Genomic DNA, 16156 nt, shown 5'->3' on the forward strand with positions numbered 1-16156 from the left:
CATAGTAGTCTGTATCATTTTGGAAATAGCTGTAATTTGAGAAGGAATCCATGTCTGGTCTCAAAAGAAATGGTAGTGTTGGCTGCAGATCATTTGATATCATCAGAGTGATATCAGGCGCCTCGTCATCTCCTTTAAAGATCAATTTTAAAACACAAACTCAAAATAATTATCATCAAAACATTGGTTGGATATAACTGAATATGGAAATAGCCACTGGTCTGTTGCGAGAGAGTGGCTATTGCTTACTATACCAAACATTTTGGAATTTAAAAAAAAAAATTGAAAATGTACATTTTTACTGTTTGCTTTACCCTGCTTCAAAATAGCATTTGTATCTTGACAATTCCACCAAGGGTATTTCTTGAAAGATGGAGCCAATGTGGATGCAAATAGATACAATCCATCTTAACAGGCAGCGAGACATGGACTGAGAAAGGCATTGTTTACCTCTGCGAAAGTTTGCCAGAATTTAAGAATTTGCAAGTTACAAAAGTTCAGACACTTTCTTGACAAAGAAGCGCTCCTTTCTAAAGAACCCTCCAAAGCAGTTGGATTTACAGGTGGTCTTTGCCAGAGGCAGAGAGAAGATAAGCTTCATTTGCAATATGGAACATCAATTTTAATGACACAGAATCTGAGCAAAACGTTCTTTTTACTAGCAAGTCCCCAGCCAAGTGTAGACGTCTGACATGTGTCACAATTTCTGAGGAGAGCATTTTGGGTACTTTGATCTTTTAGTGCACTTCCTGTGGAGCATGGACATTACACAGACTTTTATAATAATCTATCTTCCTCCTCTTCCATCTACATACAGTTAATGACACATCATTAAATATTTAGGGAGAAAAATAGAGTGAAGCCTAACTTGTGGAAAGTAGTCGTAGCTAACAGGCAGGTTAAAGAGCTCTTTGATACTGGAAACTTAATGACCACTCAGGATAATTATGTAATTTTCCATTGGCCTGTATATAGAACTGCTATGTTTATTTAGGGCCTTTTCCCCTACATCTCCTCCACAACATATGCTGCAGGGTGAGAGGTCTGGACTGAACGTGTCTTAATAAGATAATCAAGTTAGGTGGAAACACATTTGTTTGGACATCAGTTTAAAAAATGAGACAGTGTCACTTTGATTTACTTTTAACTTCAGAAAGGATCAGTAATTTATTTACTAAATGATTGGGGAGGGGAGGTGTTGGTAGAGCTGTACAAAACATAAAGGAAGCCATTAGCGGCTGACTCACGGAGACTTTGAAAGGGATTTCATTCTTCACAGCTAGAAGAGAGCCATTATGCTAAATATCAGAGCTATAGTACGCTCCATATGAAAACAGGGTGCTTCACTGAGTAATCTGAGGGAACTCCTATATTCCCCGTAAATTCAAGATCAGTGAGCAAGGAAACAGGGATCACAGAAGAGAATAACTCTGTTATGTTCATTTCCTTCATAGTTTTGCTGTTTTTTATTTGTTCTTGTCCTAACACCTATTCAAGGTGGGCTATTGAAATGTACTGCACTAATAGTTCAGTATTTGGGTTGAAAGGTGCATGTCCAGCATGGCTCATTTCTTAAAAGTGCAGAGCTGTGGGTTTGCTTACAGGAAGCATTCCAGTGTGACTTCAGCAGGAGTTTAGGTGCCTACAGATGCATATAGGCAACTTGTGGGATTTTCAAAAGTGTAGATAGGCACCTAACTTCCACTGCTTTCAATGGGAGTTAGATGCCTAAATAGCTTTGAGGATCTGGGTCTGGGCACCAAATGTCCTTTTAAATCAATGGGTGTTAGGCAGGGCACTATTGAAAACCCTACTAGGTTTTCGGCACCTTTAAAAATCTGTCCCCAAAGCCCTCACTTCTTATGCTGCATCTACAGCCTCATGTGAATGGGAGTTCTAAAAACAAGCCACCCTAAATCCTGCGCAAAGCAGCATTATCAACACTGCTAAGACTGGAGCATCTTATTGGACAAGGAACAACTTGTGTTCCAAAAAGTGAACTTTTGACTGTAGCGTTGTGCTGACTGGACAGTGTTCACTAACTGATCAGCGCTATACACTTAGAATGTTCTTTTCTTCTTCCAATACTTACAGTACCTCCAAGTTAGCCAAACACATTCATTTATAAAAGGAGGACTGCGTGGGTAATGGCTAATCTCCACCCTTCCTCTCTAGGTAATCAGTCTGAATCCAGATCAAGCCTTAGGAAGCTTATGTAGAAGGAGTTTGTGGTCTCTGTCCCAGTGGACCAATAGCTACATTGTGAAAAACATTCCCAAGCTCTGTCCCAGTTGTTAGTCTCCACAGAGAGGAACCAGGCTGATGGAAAAGTGAACTAATTGTGAATGTTTAAAAATTGTCTTTCCATAACAGAATTGCCCTCCCACTGTCTTTGGATTAACAGAGGACTTCAGTTTCCAGGGTTGTTAATGTAACCCATTTCACCAGTACAAGATGCATGCTATCAGTCCTTGCTCATAAGCTGTCAGCAATATATTTCCTTCTTATAGGGCCGGCTCCAGCTTTTTTGCCGCCCCAAGCAGCGAAAAAAAAAAAAAAAGATAAAGCTGCGATCGGCGGCACTTCGGCAGCTGCTCTACTGTGCCACTTCATTCTTCGGCGGTGGGTCCTTCTCCCTGAGAGGGACTGAGGGACCCGTCACTAAATTGCCGCCGAAGACCCAGACGTGCCGCCCCTTTCCATTGGCTGCCCCAAGCACCTGCTTCCTGCGCTGATGCCTGGAGCCAGCCCTGCCTCCTTATACAGTATGTCAGGAGTCAATGGCAACATGGCAGATGCCCTGATTTTGTCTGCTTTTGATTTAATCCATTGTCTGAGGCCATGTAAAAACTGCTCCGTTTTTGGTAGAATAGATCCCCCTTTCCTGCCAGAAACATGCTGGTTTAGTTCAGTGTCTGGGATTAACCTTTAGAATCATAGGGTCAGAAGGGATCACAGGGATCAGCTAGTCTAACCCCCTACCAAGATGCAGGATTTGTTGTGCCTAAACCATCCAAGACAGATGGCTATCCAGACTCCTTTTAAAAGCCTCCAGTGACGGCAGTTCCATGCCTTCCCTTGGCAGTCTGTTCCATTGTCTTACTGTTAAGAAGTTTTGCCTGAGATTTAATCTAAATCTCTAATGCTGTAGTTTGAACCCATTGCCTCTTGTCCTGCCCCCTGTGGCAAGAGAGAACAACTTTTCTCCATCTTTTTTATGGCAGCCTTTCAAGTACTTGAAGATCACTATCATGTCCCCCCTTAAACTCTTCTTTTCCAAACTAAACATACCCAGTTCCTTCAGCCTTTGTTCATATGGTTTGCCTTATGATCATCCCTTTGATCAACCTTTCCAGTTTCTCCACATCTTTTCGATACATTGGTAACCAAAACTGGACACGCTACTCCAGCTGAGGCCTAATCAACGACCTGTAGTGTGGTACTATCATTTTCCGTGACCTGCATGCTATGCCTCTGTTAATGCAACCTAAAATTGCATGTGCTTTTTTGGCAACAGCATCGCATTGCTGACTCATGTTGAGGTTGTGATCCACCACAATTCCTAGATCTTTCTCAGCAGTGCTGCTACCAAGCCAGTTATCCCCCAGTATGTATTTATGCATTTGGTTTTTCTTCCCTAAGTGTAACACCTTACATTTGTCTTTGTTGAATTTCATTTTGTTGTCTATAGCCTTTGTTGTCTTTCCTCTCATCCTAGCAGGATGTTTTTGTGTAATATACTAAGACTCATAAAATTTAAATTTCTTGGACTATAATGATATAATGCAGCAACCCAAAGAATCTCAGCAGCTGCATTCTCTTTTCATCCAGAATTAATGCTGGCATGTATTGGATACTGGGCTCGCTCTGGAACTTCTTGTGCCCCACATGAGACTAGACGGCAGTGCCCTTACCCCTATAGGACAAGCAGAGGAAGGAGTGCAAGTAGGGTGGTACCCTTTAGTATGCAGTACCGGCAAGAGATTTTTAGCAGGTACAGGGTACCAGAAAGACTTGGGGCTAGCTTCCTCCCCTTCCCCCCCAGGAGCAGAACGCGGCTAGGGAGGGCATTAATTCTTTAAATGGCTTTAACAGCAAAATACATATGCTAACAAACTTAAACAAAGCCTTTGTTTAAGTTTGTTAGCATATGTGTTGTGCTGTTACATTGTTGAGGAGTCTTCAAGAGGGGAGCGGGGAAGTGGGGGAGACGGAAGGCATTTAAACAGTCTTTTTTATTCTGTTTCTCTCCATTGGTCTGAATTATCCATGACATCCATTCTTCTTTGCAGCCAAACTAGTCTAACATGCATTTTGTTAACTGGAACTGGAGCAGCAAAACATAGAAAACAAATGCCTCATTTTCCAGCTTTGTGGGTGAGAGAACTATAAGTAAAGATTATAATGCCAGACACTGATGGCCTTAAACCAGCTGCCTCAAGAATCTGCCAAGAACTTTGCTGAAAATATGTTCGTCATCTTAGCAATGGAGATAGGACTTATCACACATCTGCCCACCTTTATTTGAAAGAAACTCCTTCTGAGCTGACAGCTGAGGCGTTGTCAGTTTCATCCAGAACAATTTCCAGACTTGGAAACTAACTCTGAAAACCCTTAATCATTTGATCAATCCCATTGAAGACAATGGGACTATTTGCATGCCTATGGACCACTTTTGTGGACTGGTAAGAGTTTCAGGAATCTGTTCTTATAAAGGAAGTTGAATCCCCCATTGAAATGCAATGATTGGGTACAATACCATAAAGCAGTTTAGGATACAGTTCTACTTAAAATTTGTCTTTTAATAAGTCATACATATGCTGAAATGGCTCCTCACCCAACTCCCATATTCCATATAAACTGACTGAATACTACATATGTAGGGGGAAAGTGAGTAGTTAAGCAGGGGGGTTGGGGAGAGCGTGGGGGCCCTGGGCTGAGGGCGGGGCGGGGAGGAGTCACATGAAGGAGGGGAGGTCATGTACCCCTCCTTGTGTCCCTCCCATGAGTGCAGTACCATCAAGAAATTATTCCTACTTGCACCACTGATGCAGAGGACAGATACTGATAGACATTTTCACTGACAAACTTAAAACAACAACTCCCAGTTGTACCATCTCCCATGCTGATTTCCATGCAAAAATCTGGGCATGGAGCACTCCTCCCTCCTTGGAGCTCCAGTGGAGGAGTGTCTGTAAGAGGTTAAGGAGGTGATGGGAGAGCCAGATGGATAGTAGAGCTGCATTGGTGTGGTTGCTCATCAGGTGGTTGTTTCCATGCTTTGAAAAGTCACACATCATTAGCACATATGAGAACATTTGTTTTGCATTGAAATTAAAATGATGACCACACCTGAGTCTTTTGACTCTTGATGATAACTTAAATTCCTTCCTCTCTACCTTCCAAGGATTTCTTCAGCAATGTACATGCTAATCCACATTCTCTGCAGTTCAGTTCCTTGCTTTAACTTGGTTTTCAATGTCAAGAATACATTCCATAGCAAAAAACTCTCATCAAGGCAGAACAGTGTAAGGCTGCTTTCAGCTAGTGCAGAGGATGAAATGACATGAGCCCAGGGATCTAACTGCAGATCAGTTTGCACGATCAGGAACTTAGGCCTTGGCTACACTCGCGGATTCAGCGCTGCGAGAGCTCTCTCGCAGCGCTGCAAGTACTCCACCTCTCCGAGGGGAATAGCTTGCAGCACGGCGAGTGAGCGTGCAGCGCTGCAGGCGCTGATTACACTGGCGCTTTACAGCGCTGCGCTCGGGGGGGGAGGGGTTTCACACCCCTGAGCGCAGCAAGTGCAGCGCTGTGAATTGCCAGTGTAGCCAAGGCCTATGGGCTTAATCCTGCTTCCCCTGAAATAATTGGGAGTTGTTACATTGATGTAAATGGGAGTTGATGGTTTCAAACACTGGCTGGGAGGGGAAAAAGAGGATGAGGGTAACAGCAATAAGATCAGGATGTGGCTTTTGCTGCTAATACTCGTGTCGTGAGATTATGAACACAAAAATGTAAAGCAATGCCTTCAGTACAGCTGCATTTTCTCCTATATAGTTGTTACAAATAAACACCCCTCAATGTTTAATTTCAACATTTACAGCTGTCGCCAGTACTAGTAATGAAATATCATGTACTGCTGTAACGCAGTGAAGACAAGTGATCCAGTGGTTAATATGCTCACCTGGAACAGTGGAGACCAACTGTGTTCAAGTCCTTGCCTGGCTACAGGCTAGCCTGTGTGACCTCAGGCTGGTTAACTAGTTTGTCTGTGCCTCATGCCCCTCTGTAAGAATCATAAGGCTGGAAGGGACCTTGTAAGGTCAATTAATCCAGTTCCTGTGCTGAGATACAGCAGAGTAAACCTAGACTTTCCCAGACAGCTGTTTGTCTAACTTGTTCTTAAAAAAAAAAAACTCCAGTCACAGGGATTCAACTACCTCCCTCAGAAGCCTATTCCAATACTTAACTAGCCTTAAAGTTAGAAAGTTTTTCCTAAAACTCTAACCTAAATCTACTTCACTGCAGATTAAACTGATTACTTTTTGTCCTGCATTCAGTGCTGTGGAGAATAATTGATCACTGTCCTCTTTACAACAGCCCTTAACATAGGTGAAGATAGTTAATAGGTCCACCCTCACTTTTTTATCATTTTTGTTGCTCTCCCCGGGCTCTCTCCAATTTGGCCACGTTGCCTAAAGTGTGGTGCCCAGAACTGGAGATACTGTAGTATGGCTCTCTGAGCTGTGGTCCAAGAGTATTTCAACTGAGGCCTCATCAATGCTGAACAGACTGGGACAATTACCTCCCCTGTGTTATCATACGTCTGTTAATACAACCCAAAATGATACTAGCCTTTTTCGTAGTTGCATCACATGGTTGTGTCATATTCCAATTGTGATCCACTCTAACCCCCAGATCCTTTTCTGCAGTACTACTGCATAGCCAGCCAGTTATTCCCCAGATATGGGGATAATAGTACTTCCCTACCTTATAGGGCTGTTGTGAGTTGCTCAGATGCTACAGTAATGGGGTCAAATAAGTACTTAAGAGAGTACAGAAATGAGACATTCAGCCAGTCGTCTAATAGGAAAATGTCTTCCTCAAAGTAAAGAAAAAAGCACGCTGAAAGGGGGAAATTGATAATGCATTCCATTTAGGGGAAATATGTCCCCAACCCTTCTTCCTGTTCAGCACCATTATCTATGCTTCCCAGGAGACTGCGGCTTCAACTTGTGCTGTGGGCCTCTAAATTTCACACACGTTTGCTTTAGTGTATAAATGAACAGACAGCAAGAGCTACATTATACAATATTCATGCTGTCTCCAGGATACAGCCTCTCTTTTTGTACCACTCAGATCGTTTTCCACAGCTTGTACATAATGTAAGTGGTAAAGGTGACTTTCATGGAAAATTATAAGATAAATAATGGTGGTTCTTGCTTGCTTTCTTGTTAAATTAATACATGAGTAATTAAGTAATTAATAAAATTAAGGGTCTACAAATTCTGTGAGAGAGGTGGCCCTGTGCAGAGCGCCACAATGGTGTGCATGGCGTCCCTCATCTTTAATAGAGAGCTGCCTGCTCCGCTTAAATCCACTGAGCTAATAATGGAACAGGCATGCTAGGATTTGTCATTGCCACAGAGCCTGACTCCATAGCAAGAGAAGAGGGTGGCAGTCTTCTCTATTGCCTGCATATTAGGTGTGGGACTTGGGTTCCTGGCCAGGCTGTCAGATAGGAAAAGTTTGGAGCCGCAAATCATAGTTTTGTAGGGAAATATTGCTACCCCTTTTGACCTGAGTGGTTAACTAAAATTGGGGTTTAGTGGGTTGTTGTCATTAGGAGAAACTGATGAAAGTGTCATGTATGTCGTTGTTTCCCTGACCATAGTAGAAATCAAATGGCAGGAGACAGTTTATTTCCTCACAGGTCCAACCCCCTTTCCAGCCAGCACTCCACCCAAAAATTCCCCCTCTAGGCTTTTCTCAGGGTCAAGTATGAGCGCTTCTCTGGCTTTGTCTAAGGCTTCCTTGCATGCTCCTGTGGTGCTTCTGCCTTCTATCACAAACACACAGATGTAATCAATTCAATCCCCTGCCCTGTACTTACATTCAGACCCTAGTGAAACTCCTCTGCCAACACAGTTAGTTCAGATTCCTGAATGGCCTTAAATGCAACCTATGCTTTAGGCACTGGCAACTATTGTTTCAACTATTTCTAAACTAAAGGGTATTTAATTGTTCCCACATTTAGCCTGAAAGGAAGGAAGCTGCCCACTATCTTCTACAAGCGTCTCCCTGCTTCCGCAGAATAACAATGTGTTTTTAAAAATATAAGTAATTCTGTGCTTGTTTGCACAATGTTCTTCCAGCTCGCAGTCCTTTCATAGTAATGCTGGTGTCAGAGTTCTGGGACGTAGATAGAGGGGTTAATGGAGTTTGACCCACAGTGACTACATGCCCCTAAATTGTCCCGGGGCAGCCCATCCCCACACCACCTTGAATGGGTGGCTCCACAACAGCCCAGACTGATCATGGACCTCACTTATTCCATCTTGAATCATCCACAGATGGTCCTGCCCCAAATTGCACTGCCTCTTGACAGTGACTTGGAGTAGCAACCTCCCCCCGCCCCCAGTCACTTCCCCTCTGAGCCCCAATGATTTTCCCCTTCCCTCCTACTTTCAACAGTAATGTAGAGAAGGGAGGACAAAGTCTACATGGTCCCATTCTGCCCCCATGCCTCCAGAGAGGCTCTGTCAGGCATTGGTAACCTTCCCAAGATGGTGGTGAAACTTGGTCCATAGTTCCTACTGAATCAGGCCCAAAAGCAAAAATGTGTAAGTGCCCTAAACATTCTCAATCCTGTAAACATGTTTCACTTTGCATGTGTGAGTGGTTCCACTGAAGTCAACAAGACTACTCTTGTGCATAAACTTATGCATATGTATAAGTATTTGATGGATCAGTACCTAAGGTAAGTGAATCCACACAAACCTACACACATCAAGTTGCAAGATTTGGACCTATAAAGAGAAAGCCAAAAGGCAATGGCTAGAGATACACCATACACACAGAGTGATCAGGCTGGTGGCAGACATCTCATGTTAGCTCAAGATCGTTTTTTATTTGTCTTAATTTTCTGAACAATTGCCCTTGCTGATAGGAATACATTTTTTTAAAAAATCACTTTTTGCCTAACTTCTAATTTTTCAAGTGAATGCTTATTAATTGCCCTTGCCTGGTCCATATTTAACATTTGCCCAATTTCTCTTTTAGAATTTCATTCATCACTGTTGTCTGTTCCATTTTATGATACTTTTGCCTATTTTCTAGCAAATTTACCAGAAGCTGGGAATGGGCGACAGGGGATGGCTCACTTATGATTACCTGTTCTGTTCATTTGGCACCTGGCATTGGCCACTGTCGGACTAGATGGACCTTTGGTCTGACCCAGCATGGCCATTCTTATGTCAACATATTTGCCTTTTGCATGTGTGGGAGAAAAGAACGAAGGAAGGCAAGCATTTATTTGTGGTTTTATTTATTTTGCAGACCCCTGCTCAGTTTTATTTTCTCCCACAACAGTCTGTACAAACATCTCATTGCTTGGTAGGAATCCTGCCCCTCTTCTCGCTCCCCCAAACTCATGTCATCTAGCACTGCCAACTCTTGTGCTTTTATCACAAACTGTATGATTGTTGATATATTTCTGAAAGCCCCAGCTCCTGGAGGCATGTGATTAGGTGAGGATCTCAGCTTTCCTTATTAGAAAAACATGAATATGTGACACAAGAGCAGGCCAAAGGCTCAGACACCATTAGGCAAATCAAATGAAGCCTTCGTTTACTAATTTTTAAGTACGATTTGGAGGGTCCCACTCGTTATTTTTATACAGTTGGGGTCGCCAACACTAGCGCCCAACTGCAGCAATAAAAAAGTCACGAGTGACTCGAAACCATGAGACTGGCTTTACAAACAGCCACCAGGCTCCTTCCGAAGCCGAGCACTCGGGGTTCCCCGCCTGAGCCCTCAGCCCGCCCTGGGGCATCCCCCGCGGCAGAGCCCGGCGCGCCACCAGGGCTGGACCCTCGCGCTCGCGCTGCACCCCGGGAGCTGGGTCCTGGCGCTCCTACAGAGCCGCGGCCTCACGGCTTCTGGCTGTACCGCGCGCCCAGGGACGCGCAGCCGCCAGCGCACCGCCGAAAGGCAGGTTCTACTGCAGCCCTGACGCTCCACGGCGCATGCCCAACAGGAACGTGCGGAGGCGCTTGCGCATGTTCAGTAGCACACCTAGAGGGGGAGGGAGGGCGGTTCTTCACGCGGCAGCCCCGGAAATAAGCAGGTCAGCTGACCGGAAGCAATGGAGCAAAGCAAGATGGCATCTCCCAAGAGCGCGCCTAAGGATGCTCAGGTAGCTGGGGGCTCCTAGTGGGGGCGTCGCGGACCGGGCTGGGTGGAGGGCTCGGCGGGGCGGCTTTGGGGTGTCCTCGCTGCGGTCGGCCGGGTCCTGTGCTCGGCTGCTGCTCAGGCGAAGGATCGCTGAGAAGCTGGGGCGCTAGCCCCGAAGCAGTGTGTGCCCAGCCCCTTGCGCTCTTGGCAGGGGGAGGTTAGCACCTGATCTGATGGACTCACGCTGTGTTTCTCTTCCCAATCGCAGGTTATGGCCCAGATCCTGAAGGACATGGGGATCACGGAGTATGAACCCCGCGTTATCAATCAGATGTTGGAATTCGCGTACAGTAAGTTGTCAACGTGCTAAATACAGAACATGCTACGTTGCCTTTCCAGGTGTGACCTCCCCTAGGCGGTACTGGGCACCTCTCACACAGGCTATTGCAGAAGTGGAGGGGCTTTGGAGAAAGTCAGTTAGGATGATCAAAGGCCTGGGAAAACGAGACCAATAAGAAGGACTGTTTAAGTATGTATAGTAATGAATGGTATAGAGAAGGAAGTTCAGGAGTGCCTGTCTGTGTGTCTTAGCATAGGAGAATAAGTGGATGTTCAATTAAATTGCATTGGCCTGTTAAACCCAGGGTTGTGAGTTCAATCCTTGAGGGGGCTATTTAGGGAACTGGGGTAAAAAACTGTCTGGGGATTGGTCCTGTTTCGAGCAGGGGGTTGGACTAGATGACCTCCCAAGGTCCCTTCCAACCCTGATATTCTATGATAAATTAAAAAGTGGAAAGTTGAAAACAATAAAAGAAAAGATGTTTGCACATGACTTGTAATTAAGTTGTAGAATTAATTGCCATGGGAGATCATTGTGGTCAAGAACTTATCAAGATTCAGAAGGTGATTGGATATTTATAGGGATAGAAAGAATATCCAGAGTTATCAGTAATGACAATAAAACTTTAGGAAACAGTAGTAAACCTTGTTTTTCAGGGTTTAAATCAATTTCTGATTAGCAGATATATATATATATATATATATATATTTAATGGCGATATATCTATCTCATAGAGCTAGACGGGACCCTGAAAGGTCATTGAGTCCAGCCCCTTGCCTTCACTAGCAGGACCAAGTACTGATTTTGCCCCAGATTTCTAAGTGGCCTCCTCAACGATTGAATTCACAACCCTCGGTTTAGAAGACCAATGCTCAAACCACTGAGCTATCTCTTCCCCCCCCCGTCAGGATGATTTTATGTCATTGTCTGAAGCATCTGATTCTGGACACTTGTAGACAAAATACTGGGCTAGGTGGACTGCTGGTCTGATCCGCTGTGGCAGTTTCCGTATTCCTAACTCTCCAACGTATGTCACGGAAAAAAAAGGGGGGGGATGTTTAGAAGATTTGTGGTGCAGTGTGTTGCTGCTGTACATTTTCACCTGTGGAATTTTTGGCTCCAATCTTAACATGAGAACAAAAGTAAAAATGAGTCCACTGCCATTTAAAAAAATATATATATATTAAAAATCCACCACGTTATTTGGCACAATTTGCAGATGTTGCTGATGAGATGACCTGAACTGTGGCACAAGTGGGAGCTATATTGCATGCGAGGCTTCATGTACATAAACCAATGTTTGATAGAAAAACATGTACTGTCTTGTACAAGTCATTGCTATTAGCCTTTCAGTAAGCACAATTGTTTTAAAAAACTTTTTGAAGGAAAAGAGGAACTAAATAAAACTAGATGGTATTTAAGGATTTATTTTTGTCACTTAATAAATGTATTGTTGATTGTGATGAGACAGATTGATATTTTGTGTCAGGAAATAATTTTCTTGCATAGCTTCTGGAAAACATGTAGAGTACATGAACTTTTACTAAATTTTTGTGAAAAGAGGTTGCTATTTTTTTAGACATGTTCAGGGGGAGATATTCTGTTTTGTTCTTCAAAGGGTATGTGACTACTATATTGGAAGATGCAAAAATTTACTCAAGTCATGCTAAGAAGTCCAGTGTTGATGCAGATGATGTGAGACTAGCAATCCAGTGTCGAACAGATCAGTCATTTACCTCTCCTCCCCCAAGAGATGTAAGTAAAGCTTATTCAGAGAATCGTAACATAATAAAAGAACGTGGGTATTGATAACTATTTCTCCTTTCCTCCCCCTAGTTTTTGCTAGATATTGCAAGACAAAAGAATCAGACCCCACTGCCATTGATAAAGCCGTATTCTGGACCCAGACTGCCACCTGATAGATACTGTTTAACAGCTCCAAATTACAGACTTAAGTCCTTGCAAAAAAAGGTAAGAGTTTTATGAGCCAAATGGGATTTTTGTTTGATAATGACATTTTATTAAACGTGATGCCCAAATTATTCAGTTTTTCTCAAGGTACGAACATAGGTGCACATACTAGTAGAGATCTCTGGGTGCTAAAGTATATTGAAATTAATTCTGGCAGATATTCTTTCTACCAGTTACCTTTTAATATTGTGTGTAAAAGAGGCTGTGTTGTTTAAGGGTTAGCACAAAGTATTTCAGGTTAGGTGTATCCTGGTGGACCATTCAGTCAGCTCAGCTGGAATATTGGGTAAAAGGCAGAAAGTCATTGAAAATTAGATACAGAATCTGAACAAAGCTTTCCTGGATAAACAAATTGCTAAAGTGAAGACTTCTCCTTTGGTTAGATTCTTTTTGCATAGGCCAAAGCAAGGGCTTAGTATACTGATTAAGCAAATCAAAATAAATTATATTGCTTCTTATTAATGTAATAGTAGTATCTGTGGTGACGTATACAGTGAATAGTACTGAAAATTATTGTATTACTCAAAACTAGCCATGCAGTTTCAGTATAAATGATTGGTTAGTGCTACTACAATATTAAAACACTGCTATAACGGTAGCAACACTTCCCTTGTAAACACTATGCAGGTAACAAATTTCATCCTGAGCCAAAACAAAGTTTAGAAGGCCTTAGTCTGTAAGTGGTGTGTTTAAAATTAAATATTTAATGTAATTTCTTTTACACTTGTATAACTCAAACAGCTTAAGTTTTTGAAAAGGCGGGGATTTTGTACTTTGTGCATAAGCATGGTGGATTAGTGGTTCCATAAGGCATTTCTGCTGGGATGTAGCTCACAGTATGAGGAGTTTGAGAAACTCTGTCCCAGTGGGTAAATTCTGTGACATAAGTGTTGCATTGCAATAGGCTGTGCATGATCACCGGTTCATATTTTGTTACTCTTCCATGTTGCAGAGCGTACATATGCGATCATAGAAATAATCAATGATTCTTAACACTGAAATGGTGGTTCTAATCTGAATGCATATATTCTCTCTCTACAGGTCTCTTCCTCTGCGGGAAGAATAACAGTACCCCGACTAAGTGTTGGTGCTGTAAGTAGTAGACCTAGCACGCCTACGTTAGGTAAGAGAGAGCTCAGTTATGGTTTGCCATGTTGACCTTGCTTAGAAAAAACTCGAAACCTATGGAACAGTTCTGAATTTTGAAGAATATTCTTACATGTTAAAAACCATCTTGGAGTATGTTTTTAAGGAACAATAGATAACATCCAACTGACCATTTCAATGAACTTTGATATCCTAACAACCTAATGGCTTTTTAGAAAAGTGCAATGGAAGTTAAATGAAAATAAGTTTCTCTCTAAATTACCAAAGCTAGACCATTTTTATTTAGTATCTAGGATGATGATACCATTCTTGTATTTCTGACCTGTTCTATAAAATGGAAACTTTTTCAGGAGAGAAAAATGCACTAGTTGAATGGCTTTTTTTAAAATGCAAACTACATTCTGAGGAGGACTTACACCCTGAACTATAGATTGAAACAGATTTTTTACTGACTGAGCTATTTTGAACCAGAATTTAAGTTGGGCATGTGCATTTATATACATGTAACTGTGCATGTCTACCTCTGTGAGTGCATGTGTTGTGGCCAGCTGAGAGTTTCACTGTTAGTGTTCATACACAAATGTATGCATGCTGCTGCACACAGCTTACTCTGAATATCTGGCCATCATTAGGATCTAGATCATAGCTAGGTTTGAAATATCAATGTATATTGATATTATTTAATAGTAATTATCTCTTTTCTATATGAAAGTAGCAAGTTCAGTTTTTGAAGACATTTTATGTAATATAAAGAGTTGTATATTTACCTGCACTGAGTCCTCTAATGAAATCATTGTGTATTTCAGGAACTCCTTCAGCACAAACAGTAGCTGTTTCAACAAAAGTTGGCACTCCGGTATCGCTGACAGGTCAAAGGTTTACTGTACAAATCCCATCCTCTCAGACAACAGTCAAATCAGGTATAACATAAGTTACAAAACACTGATGTCTTGAGACCTACACCACTTCTTAAAAAGACCACATATTTTCGTTTTCTTTTATTGAGGTGCAAGAGATCTGCATGGTGGATCTAGAGGTTCTAACCCTATTAATGACCCCTGTGGTTAATGTGATGCCATATGATGGAATTTTTTTCTTCCATGTGCTCTTTTAAAAACCTAGGCGCGCGCACGCACACACACGCACCATGAAATGCCAGAATTAAGCTTGCCTTTTCAACTTTATTTTGGTCTTCAATTCTTTAGTCTTAATATAACCAGTACAAATGTACCAAAGCCATTGTTAATCTTACTTGACTATTGATTCACTTTCTGCTACTAAACCATTACAAATTCTCTTAATTATCTCTTTATCAGTAAAATTGTCATAGATCCTACTTCAACAAACATAAACAGCAAAAACTTCCTTTAAGGACTAAGCCTGTTTAAAAACAAGCAACCAGAGTACTAATACTAACAAAACCTGAAGGAAACAATATAGCAAATTTTCATTTAAGCTTTGCGACAAATCCACAATTATGTGTTGGATACTCCAGTGAACATTATTGAAAATAAACAGGAATATTAGCATGCAGCACAACTTTCTACTTTGGGACATTACATGTCCTATAATTGGAAACTATATTTTTATTAGCGTGAAACACTAAATGCTCTTTCTATACAGGACCTGAAGTTGTATAGTGACACTGGCAGCTAATAAACACTTTTTCTTTTCCTTTTAAATGCAGCAACGCCTACTACACCTACAGTTCAGAATGTTCTGATTAATCCTTCATTAATTGGATCAAAAAACATTCTGATTACTACAAATATGATATCACAGAATGCAGCCAGTGAGGCAAATCCATTGAAAAGGAAGCATGAAGATGATGACGATTATGATAATTTGTAAAGGGATTCAGTCCAGTCTCCATACTTTTTCAGAGGTGTGATTCATATTGAGTCTGATGCCGAGTTGGAACTTGCCAAAATGTTGTTCACAAATTGTGACAGAAAATGTGTAAATATTCAGAGTTAATGGAATCAGGAGAAGAATGATATTGCTAGGAGAACGATGCTGCAATAAAAGCTGTTTTTTAACCTTGTCTGTATTCAAAATCTCTTTTGGTGCTCACTCACCATGATGTTCATTATTATTCAGGGTTTCTGTCTTGTACCATAGTTATGTACTTTGTTCCATCTCCTCTTGACTCTTTCTTCTAATTCAAGTAGAAATGCTTTAAGCTTTGCAGAGTGCAGTTTCTGCCAGATGCTTTTCTTACTATACTGTCTCTTAAGAGAATTTTTTAAAAGGAATCAGAGGTAGGTGTAGAATTTGAAAGGACTTTTTTTTTTTTTAAACTAGGTTTGAAGTTAGTGTCAATTTTTAAATAACCAGAAA

General features: G+C 41.8%; 1 protein-coding gene across 1 annotated transcript; it reads left to right on the top strand.

Moving 5' to 3' along the window:
* The first annotated feature begins 10270 nt into the window (after positions 1 to 10270).
* On the top strand, positions 10271 to 15855 carry TAF9B (TATA-box binding protein associated factor 9b). Its single transcript, XM_005284495.4, has 7 exons — positions 10271 to 10420; positions 10667 to 10748; positions 12357 to 12493; positions 12575 to 12709; positions 13751 to 13832; positions 14623 to 14736; positions 15504 to 15855. The coding sequence occupies exons 1-7, from the start codon at positions 10370 to 10372 to the stop codon at positions 15665 to 15667; spliced, it is 765 nt and encodes a 254-aa protein (XP_005284552.1). The 5' UTR covers positions 10271 to 10369; the 3' UTR covers positions 15668 to 15855.
* The last annotated feature ends 301 nt before the right edge of the window (positions 15856 to 16156 follow it).

This window comes from Chrysemys picta, chromosome 9, assembly GCF_011386835.1.
Source record: "Chrysemys picta bellii isolate R12L10 chromosome 9, ASM1138683v2, whole genome shotgun sequence".
In the NCBI taxonomy this organism is placed as follows: domain Eukaryota; kingdom Metazoa; phylum Chordata; order Testudines; family Emydidae; genus Chrysemys; species Chrysemys picta.

What these genes read in the sequence shown, in the direction of transcription:
- TAF9B (XM_005284495.4), top strand. Translation starts at nt 10,370, where the DNA reads ATGGAGCAAAGCAAGATGGCATCTCCCAAGAGCGCGCCTAAGGATGCT. An exon ending in TTAAGTCCTTGCAAAAAAAG is followed by an intron (nt 12,710 to 13,750) that starts GTAAGAGTTTTA and finishes CTCTCTCTACAG; the next exon opens with GTCTCTTCCTCTGCGGGAAG. An exon ending in TCAGACAACAGTCAAATCAG is followed by an intron (nt 14,737 to 15,503) that starts GTATAACATAAG and finishes TTTTAAATGCAG; the next exon opens with CAACGCCTACTACACCTACA.